This window comes from Styela clava, chromosome 8, assembly GCF_964204865.1.
Source record: "Styela clava chromosome 8, kaStyClav1.hap1.2, whole genome shotgun sequence".
NCBI classification, from domain to species: Eukaryota; Metazoa; Chordata; class Ascidiacea; order Stolidobranchia; family Styelidae; genus Styela; species Styela clava.
Window position 1 is genome coordinate 11199532 of NC_135257.1, and position 19713 is coordinate 11219244.

General features: G+C 34.6%; 1 protein-coding gene across 1 annotated transcript; it reads left to right on the forward strand.

Annotated features, from left to right (window-relative positions):
- Window positions 1–696: 696 nt before the first annotated feature.
- Window positions 697–18923, forward strand: LOC120345743 (uncharacterized). Its single transcript, XM_078115576.1, has 29 exons — window positions 697–910; window positions 1133–1233; window positions 1457–1561; window positions 2015–2095; window positions 2929–3090; window positions 5283–5372; window positions 5879–6030; window positions 6265–6472; window positions 8646–8809; window positions 9283–9382; window positions 9781–9855; window positions 10325–10483; window positions 10559–10727; window positions 10895–10938; window positions 11025–11135; window positions 12225–12319; window positions 12590–12656; window positions 13039–13239; window positions 13528–13663; window positions 13829–13967; window positions 14125–14259; window positions 14861–15016; window positions 15166–15348; window positions 17589–17714; window positions 17785–17949; window positions 18021–18158; window positions 18257–18430; window positions 18616–18711; window positions 18789–18923. The coding sequence occupies exons 2-28, from the start codon at window positions 1156–1158 to the stop codon at window positions 18623–18625; spliced, it is 3423 nt and encodes a 1140-aa protein (XP_077971702.1). The 5' UTR covers window positions 697–910; window positions 1133–1155; the 3' UTR covers window positions 18626–18711; window positions 18789–18923.
- The last annotated feature ends 790 nt before the right edge of the window (window positions 18924–19713 follow it).

Sequence of the window (19713 nt, forward strand, 5' to 3'; positions counted from 1 at the left end):
AGGGCATTTAAGGTTGATACATTTTGCAAGTCTAGAAATATTATATGCATAATATTAAAAAAAATTTTGCTCATTTTTTATTTGATTGGATGCAGATATACATAAATTTGACAGTAAATGCACAGAACAAACACTGAAATGTGAATTTAGCAGCAACGACAAGTACAACAATATAAAATTGATCTTACAGCAGTACTAATTATATTTAATAAATTTTGACAGGATTCTTTGAATAAACTACAATTGTCCAACATCTTTATCTTTTCGTTTAATGTGTGGTGCGTAAGATTTGGTATAAAAATTAGTTTATCTTTTTATAATTGCACAGTGATAGTTATATTCACCCCACATTATACAGTACCACGAAAAATATATATGGTGTATTAATTATGGAGTTCCTGCATGTCGCAGCACTATCACAGTGAAATGAATAAACTTTACCTGGAGAGTGTTTAAGTAGATGAACAAAAAACAATTGTTCACACTAGCGTCCCTGTTTTGCATACCATATTCAACTTCTGACGAAACAAATACAATAAGCATTTATTTTTTATTGAACAATTGTTCCAACTAGCGTCGCTGTTTTGAATGCTTTTATTCAACTGCTCACCTCACGGAACGTATACAATAAGCATTGATATTTAATTGTATTACTTCTCTCCCATACATTAGTAATCGTTACGACGCGTTGGGGGAGCCAGCTTCATTGATCTAAAAGACGCTAATTTATATATCAAGTTGCTGCTATTACGGCTTGATCTTACATTGTATCCAGCTATTATATTTCTGTGTTTACATTCAGGTAAACACTATATCCGACATACTTTTGTTCCCGGTACATATAAGTGGTATTATTTGTAGTTCATCAAATCGAGTTTAACTCTCTTAACATATTCAAGAAGTATTGAAGGTAAGAATAATATTTTCGTGCAATTTTGTCTGCAGTAAATATTGTCTCCAGATGTATCTAAAATGTAGAGTTAGAGCCATATCTCGATCCACATCTATACGATTTAGCATAAGAACATTAGTAAATGTTGGAACTGTCAGGAGTTACACAAAAATGCACTAAATTTTATCGTCTTTTGAGAACTTCTTTGAAGGTTATACTAATTTTCTCCTTCTCTTTGAGGTTCAGTGTATAAATTCTACAGCATGTCTGCTATTGCGAATAGCTTTGGAAAAAGCGATAAAATACAATGTACACTTTACTGCAAACAAAGGACATTGCAGGTGAGAGAGTTATCAAAATCAATGAAAGAAAATTTGTGTTTATTACTCATTAAGGCAAATAGGTTGATCGGTAAGTAAACGATGAACCATGTATTATAGAATCGGACATACAGTATATAAAATTTGGTTTATTTAGCTCCTTCTGGATTGAATTTGGTTCTTCGCCGTAAATAAAAGTAGCATTAAGTACAACAGGTTTATATCTATTTTTCTATTTATATAGATAATCAGCTTAAAAAAAGATGACGAAAATACAGAAACAGGAACTTCAGGAGACGAAGGATGTAACGCGTGTCTGGTACGAACGAAAGGACATGATAATAATAAGGTGGTGTATGATCACAAAGAGACATTTTGATTAGTTTCTTGTAGCAAAACTACAGCCGTCTGCTTGTGCAAACTTACACATTGAAATGTCGTCCAGGAAAAAGGTTTCTGCACGACATACATGGAACCACATACATTTACTACATAATGAGAGTTACTTGTGCGCGTTTTTATATTTTAGTTTTCAATAATTGCCTTTTCAAACCAAACGTACTTGGTGTGCTGCAGAAAACCATGCCGGTGTTACCATGAAATATATAAAATATAAAAGACGATGAGGAATCTTGATTGATCTGGCTTCGAATTGTTGAATTTCAGCGTTAAAGCATCGGGAAAAATATTTTATATAGACATAAATTTTATGAGAAAAAATTGTACCAGCGTGTTGCATCTAGATCTTTTATTCAGCGTGCAATTTTCTTCCGTTCAGCGTGATATACTTCTTTGTTTTCAGCATTGTTCAAAAACTGATTTCAAGAAACACAACACAAAAGACTATTTATCGAAAAAGATGAACGACTACTTTGAGCGCCAGGTCTGGAACATTTGCAAATTTTGTTCAGCAATTTTCCCAACGACTTTTAGCGTTTTTTTAGTTTTTTCATGAAAGAATTAACTCGTTTTTATTTAGGGTGTTTTTGAGTCCAGTTAGAGCAAGGTGGTCCACACCCATGCCCGCGGGCCACATGTGGCCTGCCGCTCCATTATCTGTGCCCCGCGCCGCATCCAGAGAGTAATCAAGATATCGTATTTTAAATTGCTTCTCATAAAATAAATCAGAAAAATCGTTTGACATATTGTTGTTATATCACTACTGTGACTGAATTGACTTGTATGATGGCTAGCTGAAGCAACTAGCGAAGTTGAAGATGTGATGGGCAGTCTAAATTGTTACCTGGATTTCTATCGTTTTGGTCGGGAATATATGCTAACAATATAGGCTTTATAGAAAACTAAACATTGGATGCGGATTCCATTAGCCTAGGTTGGCAATGCCTGATAACTATGTGTTTACACAATAAAAGTGCTTGTTTTGTGTGCTTGTTTTGTATTGCATTGTTTACCTATTCTTGGTACTATTGTGGCCCGCGTTCAATGCCAAAATAATTCTGTGGCCCGCGGAGCCCACAACTTTGGACCACCCTGAGTTAGAGCGTGAAATTAATCGGGCATAGTAGGAGTTTGATATAACTGAAATAATAAAATGAACAACGATAGGCAGAAAACCTCATGTTGTTTTCGGTTTCATGATTGTTCTAAGCATTTTTACAAACAAGGCAAAAAGCCTCGTGTTGAGTCTGAATATATCAATAATGCGAAGTATCAATCATATGAAATAATAAAAATCAAACCGTACACCTGTTACAGAAAACTAAAGCTTGCGCTTTATCACTTCCGGAAGAATCTCCACTAAGAATGCAGGTTATTGTGGAATTGGAGCCAAAAATATACTCGATACCCTCGCTCCGGAAATCATATGAAACGCATTTTATATTCGTAGTTGATTTTGACGTTTTCACTGAATTTGAGGTAATTTATTTACTTTTATCTGGATTATTTATTATAAGATTCATAAATTGGTTGTCATTTTGCTTTTTTCCTTAACCGAATTTGGTCATTAATATCTATTGTAGATGGACAATAACAGCCATTCTGATTGGTTTAAAGTTTTTCAATGCATTATTACATACTGCATGTTTGAATCCCAAGATGAAAGAATTTGAAGGAGATTACTTGTCTTTCACGTATCGCCTGTTCGGTTACGTTTTATGCATCTGCAACAATTATGTATTCCCATGCAAACATACATACAAAGTAAATATATCGCGCCTCATTATGGACAATATTCAACACGAGAATATCGGTCGGAGACCGAAGACTTATCGATCGAAAGTCAGGGGATCCCCAAAACAGAAACTGCGGTTTCGATTCACCCGCTCTTACTTCATAGCGACACCGTGTGTATTCAAACACAGCCTAGCAATATTTTGGTGCGGAATTCTGCAACCCAAAAAACCTGATGATAGAGGGGCATGGACATTGCCTAATAAAGAGTAATTATAAGTAACGAGATACGATCTCGCGGCGTGTATCCTTCGCTCTGACTCAATAGCGTGGAAAATTTTTCAGAGGAAACTTGCGCATCGCGACGATGTCAAATGGACAATGATACGATCTCGCGGCGTGTATCCTTCGCTCTGACTCATAGCGTAGAAAATTTCTGGAAGGATACTTGCGCATCGCGACGACGTCAAAATTACAATAGGGATATTGACAATGCTTATAAAGATTAATCACGAGAATATCGGTCAGAGACCGAAGACTTATCGATCGAAAGTTGGGGGATCTCCAAAACAGCGCTCTTACTCCATAGTGACACCTTGTGTCCCATCACTAATTAATTAATAACTCGCTAATTATACGACATAATTCATCCAAAACCAATAGGCTTCTGGCACGACATATGATGAATGCACATGCAAAATCTGGAGCAGATTCAATCTCGCTTTCGTGAGATATCGCGCGCATCTAACAGACAGACAGACAAACACCTATCAACATACTTACCGATTAAAATCGATAAGTAACGAGATACTATCTAGCGGTGTGTATACTTCGCTATGACTCATTAGCGTGAAAACTTGCGCATCGCCACACACAGCGCGTCTCAAAAATTTCTCGCTTTGCAAAAATCGTTCTCTCGATTTGCAAAAATCCAGATCTTTTCATCACTAATTAATTAATAACTCGCTAATTATACGACATAGTTCATCCAAAATCAATAGGCTTCTGATCCGAGCTATGCTTTGGAGCAGATTCAACCTCGCTTTCGTGAGATATCGCGTGCATCTAACAGACAGACAGACAGACAGACAGACAGACAGACAGACAGACAGACAGACAGACAGACAGACAGACAGACAGACAGACAAATACCAAATATCAACATAGTAACCGATCTTAAGATCGATAAGTAATAATATACATTGGTTGCAATGACTCAAAAGACACTTTAGTAGCGTGATTTCGAATGGCATTATATATTGGATCTCTCCGCTATAGGACACCCTTATTATCAGTCGTCCTGTCTGCCTGTCTGTATGGACGTATCGTCAAAACGGCTGGATCAAACTGGTTGTAATTTTTCACCAATGTTATCTTGGTCTTCCTAGTATTGTGCGTTTTATAGAAGGTCCGGATGGAGGTTTCCTTTCCATGCCAACAATGAATAAAGCGCGAACGTTATGAAATTTCCATTTTTTTTCACATATTTCTGCCGTTTTCTCGCCAACCAAGTTGAAAATTGAAATTCCAAAAACACAACCTCCCGCATAGGAAAATACTATTTCCAACTATTTGTCTTTGGACTCGATACCTCATGAACTGGAGAAGCGTTAATTTTAGTGAGCATCATTTTTTTTGTAATTTTCAGCCACAGTATATCAGTCACGCGAGTATGTCCACAAAACACGCAGCGCTTAAATGAACTGGCTTTTATGGTAACCCGCTCACTTACTTAATCGCACCGCCGTTAAAGATCCTCATGTTTTTATGGATGGCAACTGGTTGCTTGAGAGCGGGCCTCAACTATCAGCGGAGATACTGGTCGCCTACTGACTTGTAATATTGATTATAAGTATATATATATACATATATATATATATATTGGGTATATTCATTGCAAACTTTAAAAGTGGCTAACAAGTATTAACGTGTTTCAGTCAGTGTTTCAAGAAATAAAAACAGATGATCATATTTCTCTTCTTATTTCTGATGAAAAGCCGGAACTACGAATCGCTAAGGAGTATAAGGTAACTCATGAGTTGAGTTCAGGGTATAATTTTTCTTGTTTCAAATTGTATAATCTTTTATTATATTCGACATATTCGTACATATATTTATTTAACCTGCTGATAAAAAAATAAAATATATGCATTTATTGATGATATATGGATATTTTAAAAATGGTCACGAGGTATCGAAATTGTTTTTTTCTTATATTGGACTTAGTCATTGAAACAAATGTTGGGAACATGAATTTGCGGTACTGATAATTTAGGAACATTTATTTTCTAAATAATATGGATTTTTTACGTACTGGAGCCAATAGATACATTAAAATGATTATACCCTAATTATTAACTGAATCTTAGGTACCTGAATATGCTCCCAGATTAATCTTGAGGCAAGTATAATCTAGAGTAGACATTGCTTGATATTTAGCTCTTTCATTGAATCTTACTCTTAATATTGTGTCATGGACCTATACTGATATTATAACTTAGTCATCTAAGTAGGAAATTATATACTCAAAAAGGATGAAGTCCCGAATATTCCAAATGGGCACGGAGAAGACTTAGTGAATAAAGTGAGACAGCGCAATGGGGAAATATCAAGGGAAGAAGGAAAGCCTCATCAAAAAGCATGTTCTTGTTTAATTGAAGCATTAAGACTCGAGTCACAAAAACCGTAAGTGATGCGAATTACTACTAAATATATCATAATCTGAATGCACCAGCAACCAATTTTAATTTGTAAAACCTTCAAACATGGCCATATGGATATAATTGGCTGTACTTGACTAGATACTTCCAAATATAAAATCTTTCCATATTTCAATAAAACTTGATAAATTTAAAATTATTGTCCAGACTAAACTAAATATAATACATTTAAGAAGAAAATTGTATGGTGAATTTTAAGGTCGAACCATCGGCTTGGTGTCGCAGATTCGGGTTCCCATTCACCGTTGACTTCGAATGAACAACGTCATATTTTTTTCATATCAGATGGTCACGTTGATGGATTAGTTAATGATTTGATAGAAAAATATAAGACAGAAGAGGAAAAATTGGGAACTAACATCCCCGTCACTGTATTCTCCAAAATCTCTACAAACGTGCTCCAAGAAGTATGCTTGACGTTATACGTATAGTTAAAATTAAGTAACCTATCCCTAATGAAAAAATTAAAATAAATTCGATTTTATTTCAATCAATTGACCAATGATCTTCAATTTGCAGTACTTTGAGATATGGGAACACTCATTTTGTCACGCTTGGCACCCGATATAGCCGGGAAAGCACTTATGAACATATATAAATATGGCTGTAATATGATTGGTTAGTAAGAGTTAATATTCTTTACGTATACGTCTTATCGTGGACATATGTCAAAACAAAAGCAATAAGACATTTTTGCGTCGTTTTCAAGCATGATATATGCTTGTCCGAGTGTTCGTAATCACGGTAGCGCGTCATTTTTCTTTATCATATTTTCAATTTTACGAATTTTATGTCTGTAAGTATTTGAAAGCTGAGTGATATACAAAGAATCTGTGATTACTTGAAACAAAGTAATTTCAGCGAGCTAGCAATCGTTTTCCGCGTTTAAACAAGCTAGTAATCATTACCCTCACAAGCTCGCCCGAAACTGCTCGCGAAAATAATTGCTCTTTCAATCTTGAATATTTTGCGTTTCGTGTCGCCCCAGAAGGCCAGGCTGGTCTCGTTTGAAAGGTTACGTAATGCTCATTTTCTGGAGTATTTGATGTCGAGCCGATCTTACTTATGTTTATCACAGCGATATCAAATACAATACGTTTTTTTAATTTTATTTTTAATTTCTTTCGTTTTCAACGCAACGGGTAGAGACTAGAGATAAACGTGCACGTGTCTTGGCTGGTATGAAGCGGTGTAAATGAGTTTTTCAACGCGATCGCGCACATTTGCACCCGCGTACATTTGCACCCACATACTTTTGCTTCTGAGTACATTTGTACACATAAAAATTTGCTTCCACGGATACTTGCATCTATGGACAATTGCAGGCATGAAATTTTGCACCCGTAAACATTTACACCCATTAATACCAGTATTTAGGGTAGAGGAGGTTCTATTGCCATTTCCGCCGAAATAGCGACGTGCTGATGTTATGAATAGTAAAGAAGTCGAATTCACTGCAAACCTCAATGCGATTAATCTGAATTTCCAACCATTAAGACAGAAAACAACCCGCATCGGTGTCGACACCATTATGAATTTATGACCCAATAATATAAGAGTAGGAAAGTGCTGTGAAGTGTAAACGAGAATATAGGTCGGAGACCGAAGACTTATCGATCGATTCATGCGCTCTTACTCCATAGTGGCACCGTGTGTCCCGTCACAAATTAATTAATAACTCGCTAATTATACGACATAATTCATTCAAAATCAATAGGCTTCTGGTCCGAGATATGATGAATGCACATGCAGAATTTGGAGCATTCAACCTCGCTTCTGTGAGATATCACGTGTATCTAACAGACAAACAAACAAACATACAAACAAACAGACAAATACGATAAGTAACAACTAAAAATTATGCTTTCTCGTATCTATACGTATTTCACGAAGCAACTCTCTCTTGTGTTGTGCAAGATTATATTAATTTATGTACGACCACTTTTCTCGCCATCGTCTACTAACCCACGTACATTCGACTAAGTTTTTATCGAAATTTCATCGAAAGAAAATGACCGACAAAAGAGGAAAAGAATTATATCTCGCAATGACATTCGGTTATTCGTGTACATAAATATGGGTGCGTTTATGAGGCGAATGCCTATGCGTGAAAATGTGATGGTTGCAAATGTGCATTGGTGTAAATATACGTATAGGTGCAAATGTCCATTAGTGAGAATGTACGTTGGTGCAAATTTACATGGGTGCGAATGTCCGCGCGTGCAGATATCCAGGGGTGCAAATGTACGTAATTGCAAATGTTCGTGAGTGTCACCATAAAAATCGTTTGGCCAATTTTTTTGTTGTTGAAATGCTTGGGGTTGTTATGATGAAAATAGCTTTCATCTCGGTATTCGTAGGGCTGCTATTGTGGTTTTAAATAAATAGCTCTCCTATTACACTGGACCAATCAATTTAAAATTTTCGATATTCGATCGATACTCAAATTTTTCTGTTTCATTACAATACATTGAAATACTGTTTTGACATTTATGTTCATATATCTGAGCATTGACCTCTTTTGCTAATATTGAAATTCTAAGTTCCCTATATTTATATTTTATTTATAATGATGTTTAGATAGCTTGTGAACTTGGCAGTGAACCTGTTTATCTGTTTAATATTGAAGACGAAGAAGACAGCAAAACGCAGATAAATCCTAACATGAAGGATAATTCAAAAAACAACGAAAGTCTCGCTAGCAATATGCTTGCACAAATCAAGAAAAAAATGGAGAATGTGAAGTATAACATCATTTCTTTCATTCATCGAATTTTAAAGTGATGTGGAAAATAAAGATAAAATTCTAAATTAAGTAAACGAGGCATAATTAGGTCAAATAAACGATACATAATATATATTTGTTTGTGGCAGGACTTCCTACAAGATATCTAAATATAATATAATATGCTTGTTTCAGATCGAAACTGACTATCATAACTATATGCCAGACTAGTCTAATTACTTTTCGTCTGATTACGAGTTCAAGTCGTATATGATATTATCCAGATGTTACAGATACGTATGCTTGTTATCGGGGAAGGCAATAATCGACTAGAGGGACCCTTATCCACCTAGTAACGGTATAGGATTTTGAAATAAGGTCACTCATGAAGATCGCCGAAAACGTGCAAACCTACGGGTTCAACGACTCACTCGGAGAAACTGAGAGCTCCTCATTTATGCTATTCAATTATTGTTATTTTACTCAAACTAGGTCTTCTGATTTCTTAAAGAATATACGTGTCAGACTTCTGGCCAAATCCGACCTGGGAGTGTATTTCTGTTACACAAATCCAAAATTTGTGAAGAAAAAAGTGAGTGTTTTTGAATGAAACTTTAGTCTTGTACGCCTTGATTTGAAGTGCAAGTGTGGTATTTGCGTCTATGGTGACGCAATATATAAATTTGAAATACCCATCTATAAACAAACTTCAACATTAGAAAACCAAAACACGGAAACACTGTCACTGACATGCGGCCCAATGATAATGCGTGTTTATAATGAAACTATCAAATTTGCTTTTCTATTCAACTGATCATTCCATGCAGTTACAGCAGTATAATTTTGTGTTAGTTAATCTTGGATGTAGGTTCGGCCATCGGACACAATTTGGTGACTGTTAATCTTTGAATTAACAATCTTTTCATGCTTTATTTCGTTTTCGTGACTACGGATTTTTTGTTTCAAAAGAATTTAATATTCTCAATTCAGGGAGTGAAATACACGTCTATAAACAACCTTCAATATGAGAAAAACAAATCATGGAAACAACAACAAAAGTCGAATGTGAGAAACTTTATATGTTACATATATGATGCAATGATCAACTATGCATATACATATAGTGACACTAGAAGAAATTCGGTTGCGTTTATTCCATTTTTTCGAGAAGTGAAACTATTGTAATTTGTACGTTTGAGATCTGCGATAGCACTTAACTTAAAATCAGAACAGAGCAATTGAAAACTACATCTAGACTTTTGCTCGTCATAAACATTTTCACTGACATGCGACGCCATACGATAAAGCGTGTTTACAATAAAACTGATAAATTTGCTTTTTTTTATTCAACTTAGCATTCCATGCAGTTACAGCAGTATCATTTTGCACCAGTTAATCATGAATATAGTAAGTTCCCTCATCGAATTCAATTATGTGACCTTTGGACTCCGAATAAACAATTTTTTCGTGCGTTATCTCGTTTTCGTGACTACAGATTTTTTGTTTTGAATAGACTTTTATATTCCCAATTTAGGAAGACGAACAAAGCAATATGAATAAAAAAAAAGATTATCTCAGAATACATAAAAGTCGGAATTATTCAACAGAGATCGAAGTTTTTAATCATTTTTTAAAGATTGGAGAAAAAATGTGCTTTGCATTCAATTTGGAGCTAATTGGACCCAACATAAAGGTAATGTAAATGATAGCGTAATAAGATATATATAAACACGAGCTGTTTACTGTCATACTAAATTTGTTCATTTAGGACGTTATGCACAGACAAATCGTGGACATTAAGATTGATTTTTTGGATACACAACAACAGGCACAAACAGCATTACATTCCATAAAGATGTTCATACCGAATGAATGGCGACGTGTTTTCAAGAGCAAAAATCCCGACGTTGATGGATACAGCAATGTTGATGTTTCATGTAAGCTAGGATAGTTTTCATGTCCACATGTAAATAATTTAATATTTTTCTAGGCGTTGAACTTCACAAATGGATACTGTTAGCATCATTTACTATAATATGTTCTTCCACCAAACTAATAATCGCATTCTGATTCATATAATGCAACTGACATTTTTATATTTTAGGCAAATTGATCGATGGACCTCCAGCTTTCGCACCTACTTCTGAAGTAACTAATTTTTTGATGACATTGTGATTAATTATTTATTGATTAAATGAATTTTTTTTTACCGTTACATTTTACTTTGTTTTTAGCACGAAGCGTCAACTTCTGAACCAGTGGTACCCAGCTCACACGAAGAAAATATAACTGATATTGATGATGTTAGTCTTTCAGTTTACGTAACGAAGAAACTTCTTTTGTCTGTAAGTCAATCTGTGACGTATGATATTTATAATTAAAAGTTTAAGAATTGGAAGACTTGTGGTACTAATTGCTGACTAAATGTTAACTCGGAAAACGTTAAGGATCTTCTAAATATTTAGTTAGCAGTTATTTACTATTTTGCGTATTTTACCAGTTCATAAAGACACATACTCTTGTGTAGTTTTTTTTTTATCAATTCTAAAAAAAAACATTGTGTTTTAAAACAAGGGCTTGTTTTAAATCAATTTTTTTTTATGAATTTTTTGTTTTTTCATCGAAACACCCCTTGTATCGGCTCGAAACTACGCCAAAACGTTGCATTCTGGCAGCTGCACACGCAGCCGGAATTGTAATTTCAAAAATGTAAGTCAAAATTCTTATTTTGAATTTTACTTCTTTTGCGTACACTTATCGGCACGTTTGTATTTCTACCAAAGTCATAAGAGTTTAACCGAAATGTTCATCCGAGATATCAGAGAAACGTTTTGAGTAAGAAAAATCATGAAACCTCACGAGCCTACTACAAAAGCTATTAGATCAAGGGCAGCATTTTTCTCATGAAATAGAGGCATTATTACAGTTATTACTGTTCGGTTAATTGATGCTTAGCATACTTTGTTTTTAAAGTTGAAGTGATAGAGTTTTTCAAGGTCATACAAACTCATTTATTCGATCGCATTTCAATTTTCGCAAAGTGGTTTCGTCGTAGCAGGGTCTTTAGGGTAATGGCTTATCGGTTGCGTCTTACTGCGCAAACCACTGAACTACAACTTGAGAAGATGTGTATGAGCCTATATCGATATTTTTGGTGTTTTGAAGAATTTATTGCAAATAAGAAAAGCTTGGCAAGTTTTTATATCCATTTATCTACATATCCTATACAAAAACATCAAATAGTACAGTCATTTTGAACAAAACAGGCAAAAAACTTGATTTAAAACAATTGTTTTAAAACAATTTCTTTTGAACAAATCCCTACTCTTGTGACACATTTATTAAGTTTATTAATCTTCGTATCTATAATCACTACTTTGTGATGTTCTCCTTCCTATTCAGAATACGATTATCATTCAGAATTATTTTCTCAGGACGCAAATTCTCATCACGAAAACGAATCGCCGTCTACAGCGAAGATGAAAATAAAAATGGCTCTCAATCTCAGGCAAAACTGTACAAATTCAAAGTAACCTACTTAATCACCGAACTTGTTCTCCTAATAACACGTTTCGACTTTATGATTAATAAAGCTTATAACGATGACTTTATATCACGTATGCAGTCGAGTATATATATATATATATTAAAATAACTTTGATGCATAATCAAATACAATTTTGTGATTAGTTAAAGCAATATAATGATGATTATGCTTTCCAATAATGATTGTTACTTTTGGCATTTTAAAATATCAAATTTTAGGTTTACATTTTAAAGAATTTGAATGTTTATTTAGAGACATTGAAATACTTATCATACCAACTGAGAACAACGTCAGTCTATCACATGCGTATTCTAGAACGGTAAGTTGGCGGAACCCGGTAACTGGTCAGTAAGTTGAACGATTTTTAGAAAGGTTTGAAGTCTATGGACGTTTATTATATGCACCGATTGGCAAGCTTATGATTATAATATATTATTTCGAATAATATGAACAATGATTATCATACGAATATGTGCATATATACCAGTAACACTTACCGCCACTTCGTTAATCACTCGGCGTCCACGGTTATAGGTCGTGTTGATAATAAGCAAAATTTATTAAAGTATTTATTTAAAACATAGAATCCATTTTTTTACATGATTACTCGAAAGTTTTGTGAAGGTTGTTCGGATATTTATATATGCACGCCATATTTTAACTGCATTACTATTGTACATCTAATATCGTTATGTCCTCAGAATATTTGTGAAGATTGTAACTTACTCGGAAAATGTTTTTGCAAAAATAACGTGGAAGTGTTCCAAACTGAGCACTTGGAAAAGGTTGAAGGAAGAAACAACCGAGAAATCCTCTTTCGTTGGACAGTCGATAAAACTTGCGCTACGGATAAAGACTTGTGTGGAGAGTTTTACATAGACCTAAAGAAAAACAAAAATGAAGTATAGTATTTTACAAGTTATTACCACGAGCATTTGCTGCACCATACGTTAAAGATTTTAACGGGTGTTGTCACCACCGATATAAGTAATGTATTCAAGTTGCAATACATTTTGCACAGTATATGTGACCAAAAATAGCCCAGCCCATTCAATAACCGTAATAGGTATAAGATCAATCAACCAATCGGCGCCCTTAGCCATCAACATTTGTTGGAAAAGATGAGGTTGTTTACCGATTGAATATAAATTGTAGAACGATACGTAAAATATTAACTACCGTTGTTTCAGAATTTTCATGACCACGAGGTTGCAAAAATTGAGATCATTTACGGGAAAGAGTTGACTACCGAGTATTCGCTGTGTGTCTCCCATTTTGATCTATTATACCATGTCAAAAAATTACACCATAGAATTCAAATTTTGAGTAAGTTTTAAACTTTTTGGTAATACTTCTACATTGTACGTAGATGTTCATTCTCCATTGCAGGTATCAATATCAATATGCAGAAAGGAATAGCCTGGATCAAACTATATATTATATAGCCTATATTTTAAATACAAATATTTACCTAATTTCATACTGTTTTAGGCTCTGTAAGGTACTTCATTTCTCCAACTGATAATCGAACGCGAAAGGCATGGGCCGATTCGGTCAAATATATGTTCGATGTTGAAAAAGTGAATGCATTAGGATTTCATACATTAAAGGGATTTGTAGAAAATCAGAAGTGAGTGTTAGGAATTATAGAGGACTTGAAAATCAAAACCGAGTGATATAAGATTTGTTCAAAAAGAATATTCAATTGCCTCTTTTACACATATAGAATTTTTATTTTTGAATTCACGATAATGTACTCTTTTTAATATTGAGGGGTATTGTTTTAGCAAACACGCTGAAGAAGAGAAAAAAAGAATAATTGAAAATTTGAAAGAAATTCGCAAGATTTCCACATGTTGGAATAAGGAGGATGTTTGGGGGAAAATGTTCAAGAAATCTTTGGAAATATTAGCGAAATATGAGTAAGCAACCGCAAAAAGTAATGTAATAAATTGTCCACAAATTTTTTATTACCACGTCTTACCACCTACTTCGGGGATCGTTTTGTTATTACGTTGTCATTTTTGTTAGTATTTCTCATCTTCTTGTCAAAATATTGCTTTTTTCATTAACTACTGGCCAAAGTCTATTACTTTTATTTATTTAAAAACTTCCTGTGGTATCCGTTTTTTATCTGATGTTTTGTGTGGTGACGTCAAAAATTAATTGTACCTGCTCCGGGACCGTATGCGGATCTCATGCTTAGCGGAAGTTCTATATGGGTTACGGTAGACTACAGTACCGGATCTGATAATACAGTAGTGACTCATGGTATTGGGTATTTTAATTCATGTTGATACTGGAACCATGAATCATTGTCACAGGACATCAAAAAGCCAGGATATACCGGGTACCGTTACTCTGAATCAGGTACTGGTCAGTTACCGTAGCCGTCTCGTTCAGGATTCTGTATGATTTTCGTGGAATTTACGGTACAATGTTTCGTATCGTCCTTCGTGTTGATATCTTTTTGTCTCCATTCACCTATGTATATTTTAAAAATAAAATGAACCCGATTTTAAGACTCAAACAAAGGGAATCTTTCCAAAAATTACAACATGTACTACGGTCAGTAGATCAAGAACAGATTATGTCAGAAGATGAATTTCAAACAAATTTTATACAAGCAAAGATGAAATTTGTAACATACAAGGCTTTGAGTGGAGCTATTATGGATAGGTATTTTCACTGATGTATGAACTTGCATATAATATATATTAAACGTATTATTTGAATCCCCTTATTTTCTGGTTTTATGTAATTGATAAATATATGTATATATATACTATTCAAAATACAATACATTCGCATGTTATTTCTTAATGCAGTAATGACGAAAAATCTAATTCGAGAGATTCGGGCCACATCGTAGATATCGGGATAAAAGAACTAAAATCGATTGGAAAGGACATTATGGGATGGCTGCTCAAAAACAAGAATGTGGAAATGTCACTTTTCAATGCCCATGAAAAATCTATTTCCGATATTGAAGAGGCAACGAGGATTGTATGGCAAGTCTAAACCTAATGTCATAGCATGAAAAAATAGCAAGTATAGTGCTCTTTCGGGCGCCGCCCAACAGACAAATCTAATTTGTGATCAAATTTTTGCCTTTTAAAGCAATAAGTTGAACTATTATATAATATAACACTACAAACAAGCTATGAGACGAGCCAGAAATAGCTATAAACTGCACTGCAACTATCCATTCGAAAAGACCATATCTTATAATATATACCAACAGAATTCCCCCCACTTCCATAACAAGCGTGGATTTGAGATTAGGGATTTGTTCAAAAGGAATTGTCTTTAAACAATTGTTTTAAATCGTTTTTTTTCCCTGTTTTGTTCAAAATGGCTGTACTTTTTGATTTTTTTTTTGTATTAAATAGGTTGGTTAAAAATGGTTGTAAAAACTTGCTAAGCGCTTCTTATTTGCAATGAATCCTTCGAAACGCCACAAATATAGAGAAAGGCCCATACATACCTTCTCAAGCTGTAGTTCAGTGCGACCACAAACGTAGTTGGCGCAGTAAGACGCAACCGATAAGCCATTACGCGAACGCCCCTGCGACGAAACCACCTTGCGAAAATTGAAATGCGATCGAATAAATGATTTCATATAACTTTGAAAAAATCACTTCAACCTCAAGAACAAAGTATGCTAAGCATAAATTAAACGTACAGTATTAACCGCAATAATGCCTTGCCAATAATACCTACTGCGGGTGTCACTTGGCTAGCCTCCGAACTCGTTAAAGAACTTAAATAAGGAAAATTGGAATAAAATTATGGCCTAATCTGGTACACATACTACGTTCCGTTGTCCGCCATCTTGGTACACATACTTCTGGTGCGTCCCTTGATTTATGTCAATACATAAATTCAAAATCTCTATCATGGCGTCATAACAAATTAGTTGTGGCGTCCTTGTAGTCTAGGCTAGGGTGTCTCATCGTTTAAATCAGTAGATTGCCACCGATGTGGCAATCTACCGATGTGGATTCTTTATTGTCGTAACGCACTCGTTTTGTCGAAGACTGCCCTTGATCCAATTGCTTTTGTGGTAGGCTCATGAGCTAAGTTTCATGATTTTTCTTACTCAAAACGTTTCTCTTGTATCTCGGATAAACATTCCGGTTAAAATCTTATGACTTTGGTGTAAATACAAACGTGGCGATAAATGTACGCGATAGAAGTAAAAGTCGAAACAAAAATTGTTACTTACATTTTTGAAATTATAATTCCGGCAGCGTATGCAGCTGCCAGAACGCAAAGTTTTGGCGTAGTTTCGCAGCGATGCAAGGGGTACTTCAATGAAAAATACAAAAAAAAAAATGATTTAAAACAAGCCCTTGATTTAAAACACGATGTTTTTTTAGAATTAATAAAAAACAAAACTCTATTCGAGATGCAAATGTCAATGCCTACTGCTGCTTGATACGAAGTCGGTCATTCTACCTTATCATGTGTATCCTGATTATTATCAAATGCACATCGTAAAAATGCAGATAAGTCTCCTATGACACAGCGAAGTGAATAATATTCCAATCAAAATAACATCAGAGTAATGCTGAACGCCAGGGACGCCGGTAGAGTAAGGCCTAAAAGCACAGAGTTTGCTTTGGACGAGCAATTCAAAAAAAAACCTTTGATTTTAAAATAAACTAGCAAACACGAATATTTCAAACAAAGAAAAGAATCTAGCCTTTAGGGCCGCTAGCCTGCTTAGGACTTCTTAAAGCTTCAACTACTGAAAATTGTACATCATTTGGCTCGTTAATTTCGGATAAAAGTTATTTTCCACAAAAACAAGAACGGCCATTTCGTATCCAAAGCAGTCATAATACACGAACCATGCAAGCGTCAAGTAACGAGCGACAACCGCACGAAGGAGCGTAATGCACAACCATAATTAACTGAATTCGCTACGCTTGAGTGGGACTGTACTACGCCATCGTTGCGTAACGAGAGAACAGAGTGACATAAATAACCAAAGACGAAAAAAGCGTTGACAAACTATATTCAGCTAATAATGGCACAGCTCCCGCCAACAAGAACTACGGTTCATGGATCAGCTGAGGATCTTCGTAACTCGTATCAATCAATTTTTATGTTAAGTGTGTTTTTGCCGATTGCGCGTAGAATCTGGTTTAGATGCTCATAAACATTATTTTAACATTTAACCATATAAAATTCAAACATTCTGTTAACCTTTTTAGCACGAAATATAAGCTTTGTTACTTTATAGCTATGAAGAAAGAAGTGGTGTACACATATTAAAATATTTCAATTTCCTCACATTGAAAAAACTGTACCTAAAAATAGCAGAGATATGGCATGAGGAACTCAACCTGAAAGAATCAATTTACTACAGGTGTGTTGTAGCGCCAATTGCGAAACCAACTGGAATTAAAAAAAAAATTATAACTAAGGTTACATAGCAGAGATAAGAGAGAAAACAAAGAGCAAAATATTCAGCAAACTCTGGAAAAAGATAGGAATGACTGTTTGAAAATGCTAGGATGTGGATCAGCAAACCATCGTGAAAGGAAGGAAATGAAGGGCAAATGGGAGAAAGAGTTAGAAATTTTCAGAACAAAACTACAAAAGTTGGTGGTAATGTTTCTTTGTTTTTTACCGGTTTTGGTAGTGATTAATTTATATTTTGCTTGTAAAAAAGCGACACAGACAAAAGTGATACAGAAGGAATTCTACAATTTTTACGATGTCAATGCTGGGAAGAAGTTGAAGCTCTGTACACGAAAGCAATAATAAGAAAGAAAACCCTTCTTCTTTTTGCAGTCGTGAGCCAATGTCGGTAATTATAAACGTTATTCAAATATTTATGCTTTTCTTTTTTGCATTCTAGAAAATCATATTTAACGATGTCTATATACTCAATAAAATAAATTACAGGGATACCTCAGAAAATTTGGAAAGCCTGAATCGTGCTACAAATGAAATTGATAAAACAATGGGAAATTTTGTTAAAAAATTACTTGACATGGCTAAAAAAACAGAAGTGAAACATACTTGGGAAAATTCTGAAAACACGTTGTTGAAAACTACTGACGTCAAATACAATAAAGAGTGAGTTACAAAACTTTTTTATAATTAGTTGCTTAAATATTTAAATAGCGAGTAAATGTACAGGCTTGCTCCATTAGAAAAATTTCATCTGCAAATATATTACTCCAGTTCCTAAGTTATTGAATTCACAGCAAATCATATTTCTCTTACTCTAATGTTAAAATGTAGCCTATTCATTTATATAGAAATCTTTAAGCGCAATATGCACTGACTCAAGTAAAGTACGAAGCATATAAGAACTTGAAAACGCTCAACTTGTTTCAGACGGAAACCTCTTACAGGTGACTTGTATTCAAATTATTCCTTTATAATCTCATATGGTTTAACATATATTGGTTAATATATATATTGTTTTTAGGAGAAAACTGTTATTGAACAGTGCTAAAACGAATTTTGACATAATTACCAAGACGGTTAGAGCAAACCACTTTGAATGGCTTGATGAACAAATTGAAGAAGTCAAGAAGCGATGGATCGACGTTATGAATGAAGCACTTTCTATCCTGTTTGAGTCTAAGGATATTACAAATGACAAAAATGAAACAGCATCAACAGCAGATAAACGGTATGGTTAAAGAAAACCTGTCTCAATATCATAATTAGAAAACTTGTTGAAATTTTTTATTTTCAAATTAGTTTTTTTGTTTTATTTAGCGGTACAGGATAGCACTAGGTAATACATTTTTCTGGTTCCATGAGACCCCGGATAGAAGAAGATATGGCAATGGCTCGTGAAAATTTGATATCATAAATCGTTTAACAAATTGAGTTGAAAGTTGTGCTGCGTGGTTTGGAATGAAACTGTTGTGTAGTTTTTTATATGCCATAAAACATATTGGATTCTCTGTATCGAACTTTCAAAGCTAGGCTTTTGTTCGGTAACTGCTATTTTTGTTGTTTCAGCGAAAGGTATAATCCGAAAAAGCTGTCGGAATTTGTAAGCCAATGCTTACAAGAACAAGAATTATCACCGACAGAACCTGCCAGGTTTGTTTGGACTTATCTTAGCACCGTCGTTTAAAAACCTCGTATTCAACTTCCATGCTCACCAATTAACTCACAGTGCAATAAATTCAAAGACAATGCCAAACCGAAAAGCGTTTTTGTCGAGAGATTTGTTCGAATTGAAGCTATTAAAACAATTAATAAAAAATTAGGCCGGTATAAAACATATTTTGAGAAAGAGTTCCATCGTTGGTATTTGTTTTTAGTGGACAAGTCAATTACATTACCGATAAAACGTTTCCCAGCGTGTGGATAGAAAAATGGATGCCTGAAGTGAA

Excerpts from the sequence above, each read along its gene's own strand:
- LOC120345743 (XM_078115576.1), top strand. The coding sequence starts at position 1,156 with ATGTCTGCTATTGCGAATAGCTTTGGAAAAAGCGATAAAATACAATGT. Across the intron at positions 9,383-9,780 it reads CAAAATTTGTGAAGAAAAAA|GGAGTGAAATACACGTCTAT; the intron begins GTGAGTGTTTTT and ends TTCTCAATTCAG. Across the intron at positions 9,856-10,324 it reads AACAACAACAAAAGTCGAAT|GAAGACGAACAAAGCAATAT; the intron begins GTGAGAAACTTT and ends TTCCCAATTTAG.